At 40.8% G+C, this 24,683-nt stretch overlaps 1 protein-coding gene across 1 annotated transcript in view; it reads right to left on the bottom strand.

Annotated features, from left to right (window-relative positions):
* LOC142214651 (NACHT, LRR and PYD domains-containing protein 3-like) overlaps positions 1 to 24,683 on the bottom strand; it is a 260,153-nt gene that overhangs the window by 136,434 nt on the left and 99,036 nt on the right. The window contains exon 9 of the mRNA XM_075283591.1: positions 15,543 to 15,713. Within this exon, the coding sequence (XP_075139692.1) occupies positions 15,543 to 15,713 (171 nt within the window). The remainder of the gene's footprint in view (positions 1 to 15,542; positions 15,714 to 24,683) is intronic.

Below are 24,683 nucleotides of genomic sequence, written 5' to 3'. Positions count from 1 at the left end.
TCAGTATACAGTATCACACAGGATAGGATTAGATACAAAGCTCAGTATACAGTATCACACAGGATAGGATTAGATACACAGCTCAGTATACAGTATCACACAGGATAGGATTAGATACACAGCTCAGTATACAGTATCACACAGGATAGGATTAGATACACAGCTCAGTATACAGTATCACACAGGATAGGATTAGATACACAGCTCAGTATACAGTATCACACAGGATAGGATTAGATACACAGCTCAGTATACAGTATCACACAGGATAGGATTAGATACAGCTCAGTATACAGTATCACACAGGATCAGATTAGATACACAGCTCAGTGTACTGTATCACACAGGATAGGATTAGATACAAAGCTCAGTATACAGTATCACACAGGATAGGATTAGATACAAAGCTCAGTATACAGTATCACACAGGATAGGATTAGATACACAGCTCAGTATACAGTATCACACAGGATAGGATTAGATACACAGCTCAGTATACAGTATCACACAGGATAGGATTAGATACACAGCTCAGTATACAGTATCACACAGGATAGGATTAGATACACAGCTCAGTATACAGTATCACACAGGATAGGATTAGATACACAGCTCAGTATACAGTATCACACAGGATAGGATTAGATACACAGCTCAGTATACAGTATCACACAGGATAGGATTAGATACACAGCTCAGTATACAGTATCACACAGGATAGGATTAGATACACAGCTCAGTATACAGTATCACACAGGATAGGATTAGATACACAGCTCAGTATACAGTATCACACAGGATAGGATTAGATACACAGCTCAGTATACAGTATCACACAGGATAGGATTAGATACACAGCTCAGTATACAGTATCACACATTAGAGGATTAGATACACCCCCAAAGTGACCCCCAGAGTGACTCCCCCAATTATAGGAGCTACTGGGACATAGTAGGGAATTTGGTGTCTGCAATGTTCTCCGCACAGCTTATATGTTCCCTCTTCACCATCCGCTGTGCAGTCACGTCCGGGATACTAATACTCACTACACCCCCTGATAAATTCTTTGAGAGGTGCAGTTTTCAAAATGGGGTCACTCCTTTGGGGAATCCACTTTTCTGGTACCTTTACAGGCTCTACAAACATGACATGGCGTCCAGATACCAAACATCTGAATCTGTGCTCCAAAAGCCACATAGCGCTCCTTCCCTTCTGCGCCCTGCTGTGCGCCCAAGCTGCAATCTATGCCACATGTATGACACGTATGACACTGGTGTACCCGGGATATCGGACGTAATGTCATATGTGGGTATAAACTGATATTAGGGCACATGTATGACACTGGTGATAGGGAAATCAATACGTTCATATATATTCCCTATATGTGTATACATTCTTTCAATAACTTAAGCTTGTAACATGCATCTCCAGGTCAGCTTGACCCGTATTTCATATTAATCAGTATATTTGCAGACATAATGCCACACCCCGTAATAAACAGAGTAATAAAGTGGCTGGAATAAAGTGATAAGATGGTTATTAAAATAGTTTAAGATGAGACTAATGGAAAAACCAATGTCAGAATAGACTTTGTTATGCCACGCAGTAAGGTGACTTAAACATACACTACGTAATGTGCACTGAGTTAACCTCGTCATCAGATGTCAGAACAGTTAGAATATTCATGATTAGGGGTGGGATATTCTTGTAATACTCATGTATAGAAATTGCTGAATCCTAACGGTTAATGATTACTCAATGACACACCCATATACGCCTACCGGGTTAATGATTACTCTATAATACACCCTGTATGTACGCCCACTTCTTTGGGTATAAGAAGAGATGATTTGTTCAATAAACTTTATGCTTTAGCTCAGATTCATCTTGTTTCTGTGTCATTGCATCACTGACGCTCCGGAGTGTGACGTAATTTGGAATCCATCCAATATACTTAAATGGTCCCATTGAGACCACCGTGACAGTAAATGGCGCCCAACGTGGGGCTGGCAAAGGCAAAAGACCTCAATATCTTGAGACCCGGCAATAACAGAGTTGAGGATCAAAGGACACACAGACAATCACCGGTGAGGTAAGAACCATTGCTTCTTACTTACAATATCTCTGTGTTTCCGGGGGTCTTCTAACTCTGGACCGGATCTGAAGGTATGCTATAGTCTGTCTTTTGTACTTCCAGCCCATATTATTTGGCAAAGAACCGTAGAATATCATTCTTGATACTTAATGGTATATTGGATTGGATAGCTCTATGTATTACTGTTTTGTTATGTCTAACGTGTAACGGCTGTGTGAATGTATGAGTCTGCCTAATACCTAGAGGGTATGGGATGGTCTGTTGGGGTCTACCGTAAAGACCAACTCTTCCTGGGATCAGACTAGTGTGTCCGGTGGGGCTGGGAAAGAGTGCCCCTGATGGGTGATCCTACATGCCAGATACCTCCTCTTGGGGACAATAAGAGATAATTAGAGATCAGAGGATAAGTCTTGTCTTATGTTTGTCCTATGTTTGTCATTGTTTGTCTTGTAGTACGCACGACGCTATCTCACATGATTTCAGGAGAATTTGAAAGGTTTTAGGTTGTTCTTGTTTTGTTTAGCATTAGTTTGCTTCACCCTCTGGTTGATATATAGAATCTATTGTTATGCGGAAAGTAGCCTGATATCTGTACCGTATCTAGCTCCTCGGGCGGTGATCAGCGACTGGAAGGTGACTGAAATTTAGGAAGTCACGATTGGCCAAAGGGGTCGCTGAACTGTTCTTGGGCCCAGCAAGCACTTTGTGAGCTATTGGGTGGGAGAAAATGCCTGGAGTGGGAGTTAGATCAGGAGGATACAGTATCTGTGGCATCTTATAGAGTACGGTAGTGGTATACAGTACTGAGAGACACAGAGGTTTATATTTCAACCAGAGGTGGGCATAGAGGAAAGTGCAAACATGGGAAATGTACCTAGCCAGCAGGAACCTGAAGGGGGTAAGGCTTGTGATGCTTGTGAGATAGTGTTATGTGTGCATGCAAAGTTGTTATGAAAGAAAGATTCAAGTAAGTTATTACGTTATTTCAAGTTCTAGAAATGTGAAGTGATCCATTAGTGAGCTGACGATCAGCTTTAGTGCTGATTAATGGGTTAATGACAATAAGTTGGTCAGAAAAGGAAGTTTGGTTTGAGGTAATGAAAGATATTTGAAAGACTTTGAAAGACTTTGGAAGGTATAATATATGAGAAAAATAGCAAATGTAAAGTTCCTCCACCATCTCATGTCTCCTGTTGCAACAGGACCAGGAGGATGGACTTGTGTGTATGGATAGCAAAACCATGATTGGTGTAAATAATGTTTTGCCAAAAAAGGGGGGGGGGGGGAGGAACCAAGATCTCATTATAAACCATGGGGTCTAAAAGATAAAAGGGGGCTACTCAAGAATGTACCAGACTCATTTGGTTTGTAAAGGGGCTTCTATAGACAGATTGTGGGTGAACAACATTTACATGGGCAGATCTAGAGTCCATCTTAAAGGGAAATAAATGCTGAATCTATAATGCAATCAGTTATGGACACAATAGAGAAAATGGGAGAATCTACAATTCCTGGAATACAACCCAGCCAGGAAAGCATGTAGGTGTCTTGAGTATTATAACTGTGAGAAGATGGGACACACCAAGCGTCACTGTAGGTCCCCACATAAAGGGAAAGTTCAGGGGAAGGTGTCTCATCCTAGAACTCACAATAGGATCCTGTATCAATGTACCACAAATTGTAATTACTCATATATGTATGACCAGATTGATAGACTATAGTCAGTGATAAGTCACCTGTTAATTTATTAAGAGTAGATACAGTACAGGGTATATAGATGTATACAGTGTATACAGCCCCACCTGACAATCCAGCATTACAGTAAGTCCCTGTGGTCAAAGTCCCTGATATTGATATTGGGCATATGCCAGTTTCTCCAGTGGTAAAGCTAAGAGCAAAGTCCCTTATAGTGAAGTAACATCCAGCAATAGGGAAATATATCACAGAATTAATTCCTTCTGCTGCAATAAAGCCTACAAAATCTTGTAACCTTAAAGAGATACAGTACTTGCTTTTGAACCCAGCTGCTCTAATTCCTATTGGTGCAATGGATTCAAAAGGGGGGGAAATGGGACAAGGAAAATCATTATTTTTCTTCATTTGTTGATTTTATAGACCATGACTCAGGGAAAATTAGGTTTTTCACATGTTTTTAATGTACCTCTCATTAATTCAGATGTTGAGTTTTTTTGTAGATGGCTCAAGAAACATTGGTGAAGATGGACGGTTCTACACTGGGTATACAGAGATCACACAACATGAGGTAGTCACAGCAGAACCACTCCCTCCTCATATGTCTGCACAGGAGATGGAGCTGATGGCGCTCATTGAATTGCTTAGAGGGTCAGAAGGTAAACAGTACAACATATACACTGACTTCAGGTATGATTTTAGAGTTGCCCATGACTATGGACCCATATGGAGGGCAAGAGATTTCATTACAACAGCAGGTACCTGTATTAAACATGGGAGTCTCATTAAACAGTTGATGGAAACCCTGATGCTTCTAAAAGAAGTAGCTGTAAGGAAAGGTAAAGGCACACACAAAGCCACCAATGAGGCAGAGACAAGGTGCAAACAAAAGCAGCAAGGAAACCAAGGTGAAAGGACACCCCAGGAACACCTCCGCTGATCATGGTGAGTACTGAGTGTAACCAGATGGACTCAAGTACCTTTACAGGCTCTAACTTGGGAAACACCGGGGGAAGAGATGAAAGGTCTGGTCAAAGGCTGGAGCTCAGGACAATGAAGGTCTGTGGAAGGTGGGATTGCGGGTATGCCTGCCAAGGTCCTTGTAGCTGTTCACGGTACGACCCACCTGTCTAAAAATGCTATTTGTGTTTTGGTGGAGAAGCAATGTTTCACACCTGAGTTTTCAGTGGTTGCCAACACATTTACACAAAACATGGATGACATATACACACATGTATACAACACAATCCAGGTAGTATAGTTAAGGTGCCCCAGATTCATGCACCAAAAACCCTCTACCCATTTCAATGACTGCAGATTGACTTCATACAACTACCTAAGGTAGGCATGTATGAGTATGTTTTTGTGTGTGTTGATCTTTTCGCAGGGGAAGGCGTCCGGCCACCAATGCCAAAAGCCATTGCAAGAGCCACTGCAAAGAAACTGATATTGGAGGTTTTCTGTAGGTGTGGATCTGAAGCCATAAAATTTGACAGAGGTATCCGTTTTACAGGAGAGGTAATGCAAAATGTTATGCAAATGTTGGGGGTCACACAAGCATTTCATACATCTTTTCATCCACAAACTAGGGAAAAAGTGGAGAGACTGAATGATACCCTAAAGCTTAAAAAGTCAGAAAGCAAGTGAGAAATTAGGGAAACCCTGCACAGAGTGCTTGCCATTGGGGTCATTTTCTATAGGGTACACGCCAATGGAAAAATAAAGAAATTGTCTCCTATTAAAGGTTTTATTCAGGTCAGCATCAAGGCTAGGCTTGTATTTCCCACAGACACTAGGCTAGGCCTATACACTGTGACAATTTCATCAGTTATGTCCGGAGCCTCCAGAAGAGACTCTCCCTTGTGCATAAACAAGCTTATGATTCTATTCCAGGTTTGTTGGTCCTTTCCAAGTCCTCCTTACTACCGCCACTTGAGGGGAAGGCCACTTGGATTCATGCAAGCCACTATAAGCCCTGTAGCAAAAGAATGATCCTGTTTCTGATGATTCTAGTAACCTCGCTCCAAAAAGGGGAGACGACCGACGGGCTGATAACCCAAAATGACACTGTGATGACCATACGGCTTATAAATGATATTTTCTCCAATCAGCTTAGATTCATAGAGGAAATAGCTGAACAATTTGATCTAATTTCTTTGATAACAGGGAGGAATAGAGTAGTTTTAGAGAAGTTATTAGTAGAAAAAGGAGGGGTTTGCAAAATTATTGACATTAATGGTTGTACTTTTATCCCGAATAATACAGCCCCTGATGGAAGTGTCACTAGAGCGCTAGAGGGTCTTACATCCCTGTCTGAAGAGGTGGCTGAAAACTCAGGCATTGACAACCCCTTCACTGATTGGCTGCAAACCTGGTTTGGAAAATGGAGTGGCCTAATGTCAAGCCTTTTCGTCTCGGTGGCAGTCGTAGCGGCAATACTTGTTACCTGTGGATACTGCTGAATTTCCTGCAATCAAGGACTTTGTCATAGATTGACTGATACAACTATGTGTTTGGAATCAAAGCCCTGCAATGATGATTAAATGTGAAATGCTATAAGTGAGAATAAGATATGATCCTTCCCATACCTTCAGGGAATTCGGGAAGGCCCGACAATAGCTTCTTGCTATTGAAGTACTTGTGGATGAGGGAGGTCTCATATCTGTTCTCAAAAGGAGGGATTGATAGGGAAATCAATACGTTCATATATATTCCCTATATGTGTATACATTCTGTCAATAACTTAAGCTTGTAACATGCATCTCCAGGTCAGCTTGACCCGTATTTCATATTAATCAGAATATTTGCAGACATAATGCCGCACCCCATAATAAACAGAGTAATAAAGTGGCTGGAATAAAGTGATAAGATGGTTATTAAAATAGTTTAAGATGAGACTAATGGAAAAACCAATGTCAGAATAGACTTTGTTATGCCACGCAGTAAGGTGACTAAAACATACACTACGTAATATGCACTGAGTTAACCTCGTCATCAGATGTCAGAACAGTTAGAATATTCATGATTAGGGGTGGGATATTCTTGTAATACTCATGTATAGAAATTGCTGAATCCTAACGGTAAATGATTACTCAATGACACACCCATATACGCCTACCGAATTCATGATTACTCTATAATTCACCCTGTATGTACGCCCACTTCTTTGGGTATAAGAAGAGATGATTTGTTCAATAAACTTTATGATTTAGCTCAGATTCATCTTGTTTCTGTGTCATTGCATCACTGACGCTCCGGAGTGTGACGTAATTTGGAATCCATCCAATATACTTAAATGGTCCCATTGAGACCACCGTGACACTGGTGTACCCCGGATAACGTACGTAATGTCATATGTGGTATATACTGATATTAGGGCACATGTATGACACTGGTGTACCCCGGATAACGTACGTAATGTCATATGTGGTATATACTGATATTAGGGCACATGTATGACAGTGGTGTACCCAGGATAACGTACGTAATGTCATATGTGGTATATACTGATATTAGGGCACATGTATGACACTGGTGTAACCGGGATAACGTATATAATGTCATATGTGGTATATACTGATATTAGGGCACATGTATGACACTGGTGTACCCCGGATAATGTACATAATGTCATATGTGGTATATACTGATATTAGGGCACATGTATGACACTGGTGTACCCGGGATAATGTACGTAATGTCATATGTGGTATATACTGATATTAGGGCACATGTATGACACTGGTGTACCCGGGATAATGTACGTAATGTCATATGTGGTATATACTGATATTAGGGCACATGTATGACACTGGTGTACCCCGGATAACGTACGTAATGTCATATGTGGTATATACTGATATTAGGGCACATGTATGACACTGGTGTAACCGGGATAACGTACGTAATGTCATATGTGGTATATACTGATATTAGGGCACATGTATGACACTGGTGTACCCCGGATAACGTACGTAATGTCATATGTGGTATATACTGATATTAGGGCACATGTATGACACTGGTGTACCCGGGATAATGTACGTAATGTCATATGTGGTATATACTGATATTAGGGCACATGTATGACACTGGTGTACCCCGGATAATGGACGTAATGTCATATGTGGTATATACTGATATTAGGGCACATGTATGACACTGGTGTACCCAGGATAATGGACGTAATGTCATATGTGGTATATACTGATATTAGGGCACATGTATAACACTGGTGTACCCAGGATAACGTACGTAATGTCATATGTGGTATATACTGATATTAGGGCACATGTATGACACTGGTGTACCCAGGATAACATATGTAATGTCATATGTGGGTATATACTGATATTAGGGCACATGTATGACACTGGTGTACCCAGGATAACGTACGTAATGTCATATGTGGTATATACTGATATTAGGACACATGTATGACACTGGTGTACCCAGGATAACGTATGTAATGTCATATGTGGGTATATACTGATATTAGGACACATGTATGACACTGGTGTACCCCGGATAAGGTATGTAATGTCATATGTGGGTATATACTGATATTAGGGCACATGTATGACACTGGTGTACCCAGGATAACGTATGTAATGTCATATGTGGTATATACTGACATTAGCGCACATGTATGACACTGGTGTACCCGGGATAACGTATGTAATGTCATATGTGGTATATACTGATATTAGGGCACATGTATGACACTGGTGTACCCAGGATAACGTATGTAATGTCATATGTGGTATATACTGATATTAGGGCACATGTATGACACTGGTGTACCCGGTATAACGTATATAATGTCATATGTGGTATATACTGATATTAGGGCACATGTATGACACTGATGTACCCCGGATAACGTACGTAATGTCATATGTGGTATATACTGATATTAGGGCACATGTATGACACTGGTGTACCCCGGATAACGTATGTAATGTCATATGTGGTATATACTGATATTAGCGCACATGTATGACACTGGTGTACCCCGGATAACGTATGTAATGTCATATGTGGTATATACTGATATTAGGGCACATGTATGACACTGGTGTACCCCGGATAACGGACGTAATGTCATATGTGGTATATACTGATATTAGGGCACATGTATGACACTGGTGTACCCGGGATAACGGACGTAATGTCATATGTGGTATATACTGATATTAGGGCACATGTATGACACTGGTGTACCCAAGATAACGTATGTAATGTCATATGTGGTATATACTGATATTAGGGCACATGTATGACACTGGTGTACCCAGGATAACGTATGTAATGTCATATGTGGTGTATACTGATATTAGCGCACATGTATGACACTGGTGTACCCAGGATAACGTACGTAATGTCATATGTGGTATATACTGATATTAGGGCACATGTATGACACTGGTGTACCCCGGATAACGGACGTAATGTCATATGTGGTATATACTGATATTAGGGCACACGTATGACACTGGTGTACCCCGGATAACGGACGTAATGTCATATGTGGTATATACTGATATTAGGGCACATTTATGACACTGGTGTACCCCGGATAACGTACGTAATGTCATATGTGGTATATACTGATATTAGGGCACATGTATAACACTGGTGTACCCAGGATAACGTATGTAATTTTTTTTTTTTTTTTATGTAGTTTGTTAGCCCCACATACACTCACCGGCCACTTTATTAGGTACACCATGCTAGTAACGGGTTGGACCCCCTTTTGCCTTCAGAACTGCCTCAATTCTTCGTGGCATAGATTCAACAAGGTGCTGGAAGCATTCCTCAGAGATTTTGGTCCATATTGACATGATGGCATCACACAGTTGCCGCAGATTTGTCGGCTGCACATCCATGATGCGAATCTCCCGTTCCACCACATCCCAAAGATGCTCTATTGGATTGAGATCTGGTGACTGTGGAGGCCATTGGAGTACAGTGAACTCATTGTCATGTTCCAGAAACCAGTCTGAGATGATTCCAGCTTTATGACATGGCATTGCATTATCCTGCTGAAAGTAGCCATCAGATGTTGGGTACATTGTGGTCATAAAGGGATGGACATGGTCAGCAACAATACTCAGGTAGGCTTTGGCGTTGCAACGATGCTCAATTGGTACCAAGGGGCCCAAAGAGTGCCAAGAAAATATTCCCCCCACCATGACACCACCACCACCAGCCTGAACCGTTGATACAAGGCAGGATGGATCCATGCTTTCATGTTGTTGACGCCAAATTCTGATCCTACCATCCGAATGTCGCAGCAGAAATCGAGACTCATCAGACCAGGCAACGTTTTTCCAATCTTCAATTGTCCAATTTCGATGAGCTTGTGCAAATTGTAGCCTCAGTTTCCTGTTCTTAGCTGAAAGGAGTGGCACCCGGTGTGGTCTTCTGCTGCTGTAGCCCATCTGCCTCAAAGTTCGACGTACTGTGCGGCGTTCAGAGATGCTCTTCTGGCTACCTTGGTTGTAACGGGTGGCTATTTGAGTCACTGTTGCCTTTCTATCAGCTCGAACCAGTCTGGCCATTCTCCTCTGACCTCTGGCATCAACAACGCATTTCCGCCCACAGAACTGCCGCTCACTGGATGTTTTTTCTTTTTCGGACCATTCAATGTAAACCCTAGAGATGGTTGTGCGTGAAAATCCCAGTAGATCAGCAGTTTCTGAAATACTCAGACCAGCCCTTCTGGCACCAACAACCATGCCACGTTCAAAGGCACTCAAATCACCTTTCTTCCCCATACTGATGCTCGGTTTGAACTGCAGGACATTGTCTTGACCATGTCTACATGCCTAAATGCACTGAGTTGCCGCCATGTGATTGGCTGATTAGAAATTAAGTGTTAACGAGCAGTTGGACAGGTGTACCTAATAAAGTGGCCGGTGAGTGTAGAGCTCACAATGTACATTTTTTTTCCCTATCAGTATGTCTTTTGAAATATGGGATGGAAATCCATGCAAACACGGGGAGAACATACAAACTCCTTGCAGATGGTTTTATGCCCTTGGCGGGATTTGAACACCAGGAGGGCTGCAGTGCTAACCACTGAGCCACCGTGTGGCCCCAACGTAAGTAATTTCATATGTGGTATAAACTGATATTAGGGCACATGTATGACACTGGTGTAACCGGGATAACGTACGTAATGTCATATGTGGTATATACTGATATTAGGGCACATGTATGACACTGGTGTACCCAGGATAACGTACGTAATGTCATATGTGGTATATACTGATATTAGGGCACATGTATGACACTGGTGTACCCAGGATAACGGACGTAATGTCATATGTGGTATATACTGATATTAGGGCACATGTATGACACTGGTGTACCCAGGATAACGTATGTAATGTCATATGTGGTATATACTGATATTAGGGCACATGTATGACACTGGTGTACCCAGGATAACGTATGTAATGTCATATGTGGTATATACTGATATTAGGGCACAGCCGGACACAGAAAGGAAGAAGGGTTATTGGGTTTTTGGATGCCATGACACTTTTGCAGAGCTGAAACGCCAGTAAAGTGGAATTCCGATATGTGACCTTATTTTGGAAACTACACCCCTGAAGGATTTCTCCAGGGGTACAGAGAGCATTTTTAACCCCCAAGTGTTGCTATAACTTATTATCCATAAATGAATACGCAGATGATTGTGAGAGGTGAAAATGACAATTTTTCCAGGAATCCGTCATTTCAGTGAGTAATATGTTGTGCCCGCCTTGTATCAGAGATGAACGCTCTAAAAGCTGTTGTGCCCGGGATACCCGCTTACCAGTTTTTGGAGTGTTTGTCTCTGCTGACATAAGTCGGGCACAACATATTGGGCACTGAAATGGCGAATCTCTGGAAAAATTTCATTTTTAACTTCTCATTATCAGCTGCAATTTCATTTCTGGAAACTAAATAAATGCAACACTCAAGGGTTAAAAACGCTCGCTACGCCTCTTTATAAATCCCATCAGTGGGGTATTGTCCAAAATGGGGTGACATGTCTGCGGATTCCACTTTATTGGCAATTCAGGGGCTTTGCAAAAGTGACGTCCAAAAACCAAACTGTGCTCCAAAAACCAAAATACCGCTCCTTCCCTTCTGTGCCACATATGACATTAAGTCCGTTATCCGGGGTACACCAGTGTCATACATGTCGGCATACACCACCATTTGGGTACACAGCAGGGCGCAGATGTGAAGGAGCGATATGTGCTTTTGGAGTGCAGATTTGGATTGTTGGTTTTTGGACACCATGTCACATTTGGAGAGACCCTAAAATTTCCCCTACAAAATGAGGTCACTTCTTGGGGAATTCCAGTTTACTGGCACCTCCAGGGCTCTGCCAAAACAACATGGCGCCCAGAGGGTCCCTCTAAATCTGTACCCCAAAAGCTAAAAAGTTCAGTGCTCCTTCCCTTCTGAGCCCTGCTGTGTGCCCAAGCAGCAGTTTATACCCACATATATCATTTTTTGCCCCTCGGGATGGCCCCTTAATAGTTTTAGGAGTGCAGGTCTCTGACAACACAAAGTGGGTGCAACGTATTGGGCACCGAAATGGCAGATTTCTTTCAAATTTTAAATTTTCATTTTGTACATTAATTTTTGGGAAGCATTTTTAGCCTCAAAATGATAATACCCCTTGATACATTCTTTGATGGGTGTAGTTTTTAAAATGGGGTCACTTTTAGGGGGTTTCCATTGTATTGGTACTTTAGGGGCTCAGCAGATGTGACATGGCACCTGAAAACTATTCCAGCAACATCTTCCCTCCAAAAGCCAAATAGTGCTCTCTCCATTCTGAGCCCCGCCATGTCCCCATACAGCAGATTATGGCCACATATGGGGTATTGCCGTGTTCAGGAGAAATTGTGTAACAAACTGTGGGGGGATTTTTCTCCTACCAGGTGGATTGAGGGGGTCTTTGTGTATTTTAGGTAAGTGATAGAATAAACTTATTGTTGGATTTTTGATATGTAGATACTCCTCTTTTTTAGACAGAATGCCTTCTGCATGAGCTTTATTAACAAGTAGTAGGTACTTTTATAAATGAGATTGTGCGGGATCCGAATCCAATTTAATATAATAGTTAGTATCTGCTAAAATTCTATTAGCTTCTTGAATGGAACATTTTTTATTTTGCACAACCACTCCTCCCCCTTTATCTGCATTTCTGATTATTATTATATCTGAATTGTTTTTAAGGGATTTTAAGGCTTTCTTTTCATCATGAGTGAGGTTTGAGGGAACCTCACTATGATTGGTGAGTTTTTTAAAATCATTTGAGACTAGAGAAAAAAACGTCTCAATATTATGACCCTTATGATGCAACGGGTAAAAGGTGGATGGTGGTTTGATTTCAGTGGCGTTTGGATATATAATATCCCCCATTGTTGAAGTTTCAGCAGACTCAATTCTTTCAATCTTTTGATGTTGAGAATCCTGAACTATATGGAAATGTCTATTAAGTGTAAGTTTCCTAATGTATCTATTTAGATCATTGTATCATTGTAAATCATCCACTTTTTGAGTGGGGCAGAAGGATAGTCCTCTAGACAAGAGACTGGTTTCAGCTGATGAAAGTTCATACTTGGATACATTGAAGATCCATGTCCCTAAACTCTGTTCCTTTTGGGACTGGGGCTCAGTGTTTCTTCATCTATTTTGCCTCTCCTTCCTTCTCTGCAGCCTCTAGTTCTTTTTCTAAGGACTTTGTTATAGTGTTCTGTGTCACATTGTGTTGTATTTTTCTTTTGTTGCCCATTGGTGTATAATAATCTATTATCTTGGTTATTTTTGTTTGGAGGGGACCCTCCCTCACATGGTATGTTATTGGTATGTTTATAAAATGGGGTCATTTATTGGGGTTTTCAATTGTTTTGGTAACTCAAATCTTCTTTGAATGCGCAATGGGCCTGAAATATCTGCAAGCACAATTTGTGTCTTGAAATCCACTTGTTGCTCCCATCTTTTTGGGCCCTACCGTGCGTCCGTACGTAGGATTAAGGCCACAAAGTGTACATTTTTGAACACAGGAGAAATGGGGTCATCTATTTTAGGGTGTTTTTATTCATTTTCATGTGTTATGTGCAAAAAAATTGCCTATAAAATGACACTTTTGTGTAAAAAAAAATGAATTTTTTTGTTTGATGCAAATTTTATAAAATCTTATGGGGTCAAAGTACTCACTATACCCCTCAATGAATACCTTAAGGGTTGTAGTTTATAAAATGGGGTCATTTATGGGGGTTTTCAATTGCTTTGGTAACTGAAATCTTATTCAAATGTGCAATGGGCCTAAAATATCTGCAAGCAAAATTTGTGTTTTGCAATTCATTTGGCCCTCCCTACCTCTTGGGCCCTCCTGTATGTGCGTACATAGGACTAAGGACACAAAGTGTACATTTTTTAACACGGGAGAAGTGGGGTGATATATTTTGGGGTGTGTTTCTTCATTTTGATGCGTTGTGCGCAAAAAAACTGGCTTTAAAATGACACATATTTGAAGAAAATGAAAATTTAATTTTTTTCATCATTTGTAATAATTCTTGTAAAACAATATTTGTTTGATCAAAATGCTCACTGTACCCCTCAAAGATACCTGAAGGGGGCGAGTTTTACAAATTGGGTCATTTCATGGGAGTTTCTGTCATTAGGCCGCCTATTCCTGTCTGCAAACATCGCTTGGTACAGGAAAAAATCACAAACTCCAAATTTCCAAAATTTGCTTATAAACTCGATAAACTTGTAAATTGTTACTCAAATATGCTAAAATTATTTCAAATATGCTTGAAACACAAAAGGAACATTTGGAAGTCTATAACTACTAACTGTTTTGCCCTGTATTATTGTGTATATGTGAGATATCGCAGCTGAAAATGGAAAACCTTGAAACATTTTCAAAATCTTCATCATTTGCGAGTTTTTTAATAAATTTACGCAAGTTATATCAGTCTAATTTTACCTTCTCAGTAAAGTACAACATGTCACGAAAAAACAATATCAGAATCGCTTGGATGCCTAATACTGTTACACAATTATTCACTAATAAAGTCACACAGGGCAAATTTCCAAAATGTGGCTTGGTCCAAAACAGGCTGGTCACTAAGGGGTTAAAGAGTGTATGAATGGAGGAGGTGATGGAGTAGCATTTGTGTGCAGCATGTCATCCATGACAGATGGAGGGGCTGCTGGGATATTGGGTGGAGGTAATAAATAGTCTCGTTATCAGCACATCATTGTAGCCAAACTTAGGGCCATGGTCAACCAAGGAACGATCCGGAGAACATGGAGGGGTCGTACCTACACTTATCCTTATGGGGAAGTAGCCTGGATGAGGGTAAAGCGTCCTCCGCCTATATAAGCAGGCTGTGGTAACATGAGGGGAGAGCACTAACTCCACCTTCACACCCGCTCTCACTCCCTTCAGATTAACACGTCACATCTGTCATGTATATTCTGTGTTATTCTAACCTTCTTTACCTTTTACACTGTAACCTGTGATCTATTTGTATGAATTACACCTTTTACTCTGTTTCATCTACGAGTTGGATTGGACTCCATCTGCTTCTTGGTGTCACCGAAGTGCAGCTCTAGTCTCATCAGTCACGTGGTGTGAGACTATATATAACAGGGTGCAGAGTATATAATAGGATAACATCCCTGTATAACTTGTCCCCACATGTCTCCTCCTGTACACATCTCTTATACTCACTTTATATCCTCTATCCTGCAGGCTGGACTGGACAGAGCGGCCATCAAGTCACTGAAGTGAGGACCGGACAGACGATTATAGGACAGGACAAGTCTCTTCAGGGACTGGTTATTCCTTATTACAGAGGCCAACTGGGTGCAGGAAGTGTCTGGGAGATCATTATTACCCAAACTGTAAGAATAAGAAGATGAGATGTATCAGCAGCTGTATCACACAGGATAGGATTAGATACACAGCTCAGTATACAGTATCACACAGGATAGGATTAGATACACAGCTCAGTATACAGTATCACACAGGATAGGATTAGATACACAGCTCAGTATACAGTATCACACAGGATAGGATTAGATACACAGCTCAGTATACAGTATCACACAAGATAGGATTAGATACACAACTCAGTATACAGTATCACACAGGATAGGATTAGATACACAGCTCAGTATACAGTATCACACAGGATAGGATTAGATACACAGCTCAGTATACAGTATCACACAGGATAGGATTAGATACAAAGCTCAGTATACAGTATCACACAGGATAGGATTAGATACACAGCTCAGTATACAGTATCACACAGGATAGGATTAGATACACAGCTCAGTATACAGTATCACACAGGATAGGATTAGATACACAGCTCAGTATACAGTATCACACAGGATAGGATTAGATACAGCTCAGTATACAGTATCACACAGGATCAGATTAGATACACAGCTCAGTATACAGTATCACACAGGATAGGATTAGATACAAAGCTCAGTATACAGTATCACACAGGATAGGATTAGATACACAGCTCAGTGTACTGTATCACACAGGATAGGATTAGATACAAAGCTCAGTATACAGTATCACACAGGATAGGATTAGATACAAAGCTCAGTATACAGTATCACACAGGATAGGATTAGATACACAGCTCAGTATACAGTATCACACAGGATAGGATTAGATACACAGCTCAGTATACAGTATCACACAGGATAGGATTAGATACACAGCTCAGTATACAGTATCACACAGGATAGGATTAGATACACAGCTCAGTATACAGTATCACACAGGATAGGATTAGATACACAGCTCAGTATACAGTATCACACAGGATAGGATTAGATACACAGCTCAGTATACAGTATCACACAGGATAGGATTAGATACACAGCTCAGTATACAGTATCACACAGGATAGGATTAGATACACAGTTCAGTATACAGTATCACACAGGATAGGATTAGATACACAGCTCAGTATACAGTATCACACAGGATAGGATTAGATACACAACTCAGTATACAGTATCACACGGGATAGGATTAGATACACAGCTCAGTATACAGTATCACACGGGATAGGATTAGATACACAGGTCAGTATACAGTATCACACGGGATAGGATTAGATACACAGCTCAGTATACAGTATCACACAGGATAGGATTAGATACACAGCTCAGTATACAGTATCACACAGGATAGGATTAGATACAGCTCAGTATACAGTATCACACAGGATAGGATTAGATACACATCTCAGTATACAGTATCACACAGGATAGGATTAGATACACAGCTCAGTATACAGTATCACACAGGATAGGATTAGATACACAGCTCAGTATACAGTATCACACAGGACAGGATTAGATACACAGCTCAGTATACAGTATCACACAGGATAGGATTAGATACACAGCTCAGTATACAGTATCACACAGGACAAGATTAGATACACAGCTCAGTATACAGTATCACACAGGATAGGATTAGATACACAGCTCAGTATACAGTATCACACAGGATAGGATTAGATACAGCTCAGTATACAGTATCACACAGGATAGGATTAGATACACAGCTCAGTATACAGTATCACACAGGATAGGATTAGATACACAGCTCAGTATACAGTATCACACAGGATAGGATTAGATACGCGGCTCAGTATACAGTATCACACAGGATAGGATTAGATACACAGCTCAGTATACAGTATCACACAGGATAGGATTAGATACACAGCTCAGTATACAGTATCACACAGGATAGGATTAGATACACAGCTCAGTATACAGTATCACACAGGATAGGATTAGATACAGCTCAGTATACAGTATCACACAGGATAGGATTAGATACACAGCTCAGTATACAGTATCACACAGGATAGGATTAGATACAGCTCAGTATACAGTATCACACAGGATAGGATTAGATACACAGCTCAGTATACAGTATCACACAGGATAGGATTAGATACAGCTCAGTATACAGTATCACACAGGATAGGATTAGATACACAGCTCAGTATACAGTATCACACAGGGTAGGATTAGATACACAGCTCAGTATACAGTATCACACAGGATAGGATTAGATACACGGCTCAGTATACAGTATCACACAGGATAGGATTAGATGCACGGCTCAGTATACAGTATCACACAGGATTGGATTAGATACACGGCTCAGTATACAGGATCACACAGGATAGGATTAGATACACAGCTCAGTATACAGTATCACACAGGATATGATTAGATACACAGCTCAGTATACAGTATCACACAGGATATGATTAGATACACAGCTCAGTATACAGTGTCACACAGGATAGGATTAGATACACAGCTCAGTATACAGTATCACACAGGATAGGATTAGATACACAGCTCAGTATACAGTATCACACAGGATAGGATTAGATACACAGCTCAGTATACAGTATCACACAGGATAGGATTAGATACACAGCTCAGTATACAGTATCACACAGGATAGGATTAGATACACGGCTCAGTATACAGTATCACACAGGATAGGATTAGATACACAGCTCAGTATACAGTATCACACAGAATAGGATTAGATACACAGCTCAGTATACAGTATCACACAGGATAGGATTAGATACACAGCTCAGTATACAGTATCACACAGGATAGGATTAGATACACAGTTTAGTATACAGTATCACACAGAATAGGATTAGATACACAGCTCAGTATACAGGATCACACAGGATAGGATTAGATACACAGCTCAGTATACAGTATCACACGGGATAGGATTAGATACACAGCTCAGTATACAGTATCACACAGGATAGGATTAGATACACGGCTCAGTATACAGTATCACACGGGATAGGATTAGATACATAGCTCACGTGATCACACAGCTTTACGCTGGGTTCACACTAGCGCCCGGAGTCCGTTCTTAGCTTTCCGTCTTCTGCATGTAGAAGACAGAAAGTTGTCAGACCGGGTCCGGCCGTGTGCGCCGGTGAGCATTTTATGCTCTACGCCGCAAACTGTTTTTTAAACTGGACACAGATACTGCATGTCGTTTGGAGTCGTGTGCAGGCTGACTCAATGGACGGAATTGCGTGAAAATTTATATGTGTGCTAATCAAGGCATGGGGAAACGGACGGCATGAAAAAAAATTTAATACGAAAACTCCCCCACCAGGGGATAATGTGGCGCTGTACAGTGAGCGCGTGGCGTAAAACCCGTCTGTCGATACTTGGGGATGTCCCATTTGGACCACCGACTAGCATGACCTTGCATATATTTGTTAAGGTAGAATTAGTACTGTACTCAATAATCATAATCCTAGTTTATAAGAACAAGGGAATGTTTTCTAAATGTGTATTTGTCTGATTGGTATTATATGGTAATATTTCCGTAATAGGAGCATCCTGGAGTTGTATATACATGTATTTTTACTTACCTTTATACAAGGGTAGTTTTCAGTGGTTAAGCTAGTGTGCATGTCTGAGTCCTTCCTTTGATGCCTAGGATAACAAGTTCTTAGTGTTGGAGCTAGTGCGCATGCGTAGGTTTTCTCTTACAAGTATCCATCTATACATCCTATGGATTGAGTGAGATTTAGAGGTTCACACATGAGCATTTCCTAAATGTGAGTATGTGAGCGCCATGTTTGTTGAGGGCAACATAGGGATCGGCTCCATCACATTATATTTGGCACGCTCGGTGGGATCTTTGGTTTTACGGATCTATCAGATTTATGTGAGTGGATATTTGAGATCTGCAACTTGTTTTATTGGGTTTTGGGTCATATATTTATCAAGGCAGAAACAGTACTGTCACAATGATTCACGGCTCCATGCTCCAGTAAAAATGTATATACGTGAAACTGGTTATGCACGGATATAGCCTACTGGGTTTAGGCAAAAGACATAATGCATGAGAAAAAAGATATATCCAGCACAACGATAGATCCCGATAAAGCTTAGCTTTTAATGAATAGGAACATTTGGTCCCATAAAAAAACCAACACAGACATCGAACAAAAAACAAATTCAGCGTTATTCAAAAAAATTCATGTAGACATACCGGACTAACAATGACGATGCGACATACTGAACCGCTTACGCGTTTCAGAGCCTGAGCTCCTTACTCATAGCGATATCTGCCAGTGTGCTTTACCTGCTATATATACTCTAGACGTCTCCTAATTAGACCTGATTATTGTACCTGGCACCAACAACAGACATACGTCACAGAACCAGGATTTAAAGAGACACACACAAATTAAAATAAAAAAATCCACAAACAGCATACAACATACTGTGAAATATAACAGACACACATGAATCTTGAATTGATATCACATAATACTGTATAATTAATGTATAACACGTAATGTGAATTGCAATACATGAAACTAGCCCCCGTACCCAAAAGGAAATAATCATACCGGGTGACCAGTAAGCAACCTAGTGCAAGGACTAAGATTACATCTACATATACCAACTGTATTAGTATTCTAGGGAAACAGAATCCACTCATACATGGGATCATAATCACATCATTATAACACGATATATCACCTGGGCAGCCATATGATATCTCTGCAAATATTGTATGTAACCACGGACTCCCGGCCATACTGTTTGCAGGATATAAGCAAATGGCATAGATGTAGACCCGCGGCAGCTGAAGGCAGAGAGCGAGGAGCAGCTGCACCTGAACCATCACCAGCCTGGAGCTGCCGCAGGAGCCGGACAGTGAGGGCATCCCGCTGTACTCCCCGTGGACCTTCTGGCTGGACAACCGCAGTAGAATGTGAGTGCAACCTACACCGTGCAAACAATACAGTGTCTGGAGTGTATATAACAATATCCCCCCTGCGCTTGACTCGAGTATAAGCCGAAGGGGACTTTTTCGGCACAAAAACTGTGCTGAAAACCTCGGCTTATACTCGAGTATATACGGTATATATTCCCTCTTCACCATCCGCTTTGCAGTCATGTCTGGGATGCTAATACTCACTACACCCCCTGAGAAATTATTTGAGGGGTGCAGTTTTGAAACATGACATGACGTCCAGATACCAAACATCCAAATCTGTACACCAGAAGCCACATAGCGCTCCTTCTCTTCTGTGCCCAAACTGCAGTGTATGACACATGTATGACACATGTATGACACTGGTGTACTCCAGATAACGTACGTAATGTCATATGTGGTATATACTGATATTAGGGAAAATGTATGACACTGGTGTATCCGGGATAACGTACGTAATGTCATATGTGGTATATATTGATATTAGGGCACTTGTATGACACTGGTGTACCCGGGATAACGTACGTAATGTCATATGTGGTATATACTGATATTAGGGCACATGTATGACACTGGTGTACCCAGGATAACGTACGTAATGTCATATGTGGGTATATACTGATATTAGGGCACATGTATGACACTGGTGTACCCAGGATAACGTATGTAATGTCATATGTGGGTATATACTGATATTAGCGCACATGTATGACACTGGTGTATTCAGGATAACGTATGTAATGTCATATGTGGTATATACTGATATTAGGGCACATGTATGACACTGGTGTACCCAAGATAACGTATGTAATGTCATATGTGGTATATACTGATATTAGGGCACATGTATGACACTGGTGTACCCAGGATAACGTATGTAATGTCATATGTGGTATATACTGATATTAGGGCACATGTATGACACTGGTGTGCCCAGGATAACGGACGTAATGTCATATGTGGTATATACTGACATTAGCGCACATGTATGACACTGGTGTACCCAGGATAACGTATGTAATGTCATATGTGGTATATACTGACATTAGCGCACATGTATGACACTGGTGTACCCAGGATAACGTATGTAATGTCATATGTGGTATATATTGATATTAGGGCACTTGTATGACACTGGTGTACTCCAGATAACGTACGTAATGTCATATGTGGTATATACTGATATTAGGGCACATGTATGACAGTGGTGTACCCAGGATAACGTACGTAATGTCATATGTGGTATATACTGATATTAGGGCACATGTATGACACTGGTGTACCCAAGATAACGTATGTAATGTCATATGTGGTATATACTGATATTAGGGCACATGTATGACACTGGTGTACCCAGGATAACGTATGTAATGTCTTATGTGGTATATACTGATATTAGGGCACATGTATGACACTGGTGTACCCAGGATAACGTATGTAATGTCATATGTGGTATATACTGATATTAGGGCACATGTATGACACTGGTGTACCCAGGATAACGGACGTAATGTCATATGTGGTATATACTGATATTAGGTCACATGTATAACACTGGTGTATCCAGGATAACGTACGTAATGTCATATGTAGTATATACTGATATTAGGGCACATGTATGACGCTGGTGTATCCAGGATAACGTACGTAATGTCATATGTGCTATATACTGATATTAGAGCACATGTATGACACTGGTGTACCCAGGATAACATATGTAATGTCATATGTGGTATATACTGATATTAGGGCACATGTATGACACTGGTGTATCCAGGATAACGTACGTAATGTCATATGTGGTATATACTGATATTAGGGCACATGTATAACACTGGTGTACCCAGGATAAAGTATGTAATGTCATATGTGGTATATACTGATATTAGGGCACATGTATGACACTGGTGTACCTGGGATAATGTACGTAATGTCATATGTGGTATATACTGATATTAGGGCACATGTATGACACTGGTGTACCCCGGATAACGTACGTAACGTCATATGTGGTATATACTGATATTAGGGCACATGTATGACACTGGTGTACCCAGGATAACGTTTGTAATGTCATATGTGGTATATACTGATATTAGGGCACATGTATGACACTGGTGTACCTGGGATAATGTACGTAATGTCATATGTGGTATATACTGATATTAGGGCACATGTATGACACTGGTGTATCCAGGATAACGTACGTAATGTCATATGTGGTATATACTGATATTAGGGCACATGTATAACACTGGTGTACCCAGGATAACGTACGTAATGTCATATGTGGTATATACTGATATTAGGGCACATGTATAACACTGGTGTATCCAGGATAACGTACGTAATGTCATATGTGGTATATACTGATATTAGGGCACATGTATGACACTAGTGTACCCGGGATAACGTACGTATTGTCATATGTGGTATATACTGATATTAGGGCACATGTATGACACTGGAGTACCCGGGATAATGTACGTAATGTCATATGTGGTATGTACTGATATTAGGGCACATGTATGACACTGGTGTACCCAGGATAATGTACATAATGTCATATGTGGTATATACTGATATTAGGGCACATGTATAACACTGGTGTACCCAGGATAACGGATGTAATGTCCATATGTGGTATATACTGATATTACGGCACATGTATGACACTGGTGTACCCAGGATAACGTTTGTAATGTCATATGTGGTATATACTGATATTAGGGCACATGTATGACACTGGTGTACCCGGGATAATGTACGTAATGTCATATGTGATATATACTGATATTAGGGCACATGTATAACACTGGTGTACCCAGGATAACGTACGTAATGTCATATGTGGTATATACTGATATTAGGGCACATGTATGACACTGGTGTACCCAGGATAACGGACGTAATGTCCATATGTGGTATATACTGATATTAGGGCACATGTATGACACTGGTGTACCCGGGATAACGTACGTATTGTCATATGTGGTATATACTGATATTAGGGCACATGTATGACACTGGAGTACCCGGGATAATGTACGTAATGTCATATGTGGTATATACTGATATTAGGGCACATGTATGACACTGGTGTACCCAGGATAACGTATGTAATGTCATATGTGGTATATACTGATATTAGGGCACATGTATGACACTGGTGTACCCAGGATAACGTACGTAATGTCATATGTGGTATATACTGATATTAGGACACATGTATGACACTGGTGTACTCCAGATAACGGACGTAATGTCATATGTGGTATATTCTGATATTAGGGCACATGTACGACAGTGGTGTACCCGGGATAATGTACATAATGTCATATGTGGTATATACTGCCGCTACCTGCCCACACGTAACCTCAGATCCTCCAATGACCTCCTACTCCGCTCTGCCCTCATCCGCTCCTCACACAACCGCTTCCAAGATTTCTCCCGTGCATCCCCCATACTCTGGAACTCCTTACCACGACACATAAGACTGACCCCCACAATCACAGGCTTCAAAAAGGCCCTTAAGACTCACCTATTCAGGAAGGCCTACAACCTCCAATAACACTATCACCGCACCACCATCTGTACAGTCTCCCTCTCTCCTTCTGTCTCTACCCCCTTCTCTCATAGATTGTAAGCCCTCGTGGGCAGGGCCCTCTACCCCACTGTGCCAGCCGATCACTGTTAGTATTATATGTACCTGTATATTTTGTGTATTGTATGTAACCCCCAAATGTAAAGCACCATGGAATTAATGGTGCTATATAAATAAACAATAATAATAATAATAATAATAATTGCACATGTATGACACTGGTGTACCCGGGATAATGTATGTAATGTCATATGTGGTATATACTGATATTAGGGCACATGTATGACACTGGTGTACCCCGGATAACGGACGTAATGTCATATGTGGTATATACTGATATTAGGGCACATGTATGTCACTGGTGTACCCAGGATAACGGACGTAATGTCATATGTGGTATATACTGATATTATTGCACATGTATGACAGTG

Source organism: Leptodactylus fuscus, chromosome 7, assembly GCF_031893055.1.
Source record: "Leptodactylus fuscus isolate aLepFus1 chromosome 7, aLepFus1.hap2, whole genome shotgun sequence".
Classification (NCBI taxonomy): Eukaryota; Metazoa; Chordata; class Amphibia; order Anura; family Leptodactylidae; genus Leptodactylus; species Leptodactylus fuscus.
The sequence above is the reverse complement of the archived record's forward strand: the minus strand, read 5'-3'. Positions and strand labels throughout refer to the sequence as shown.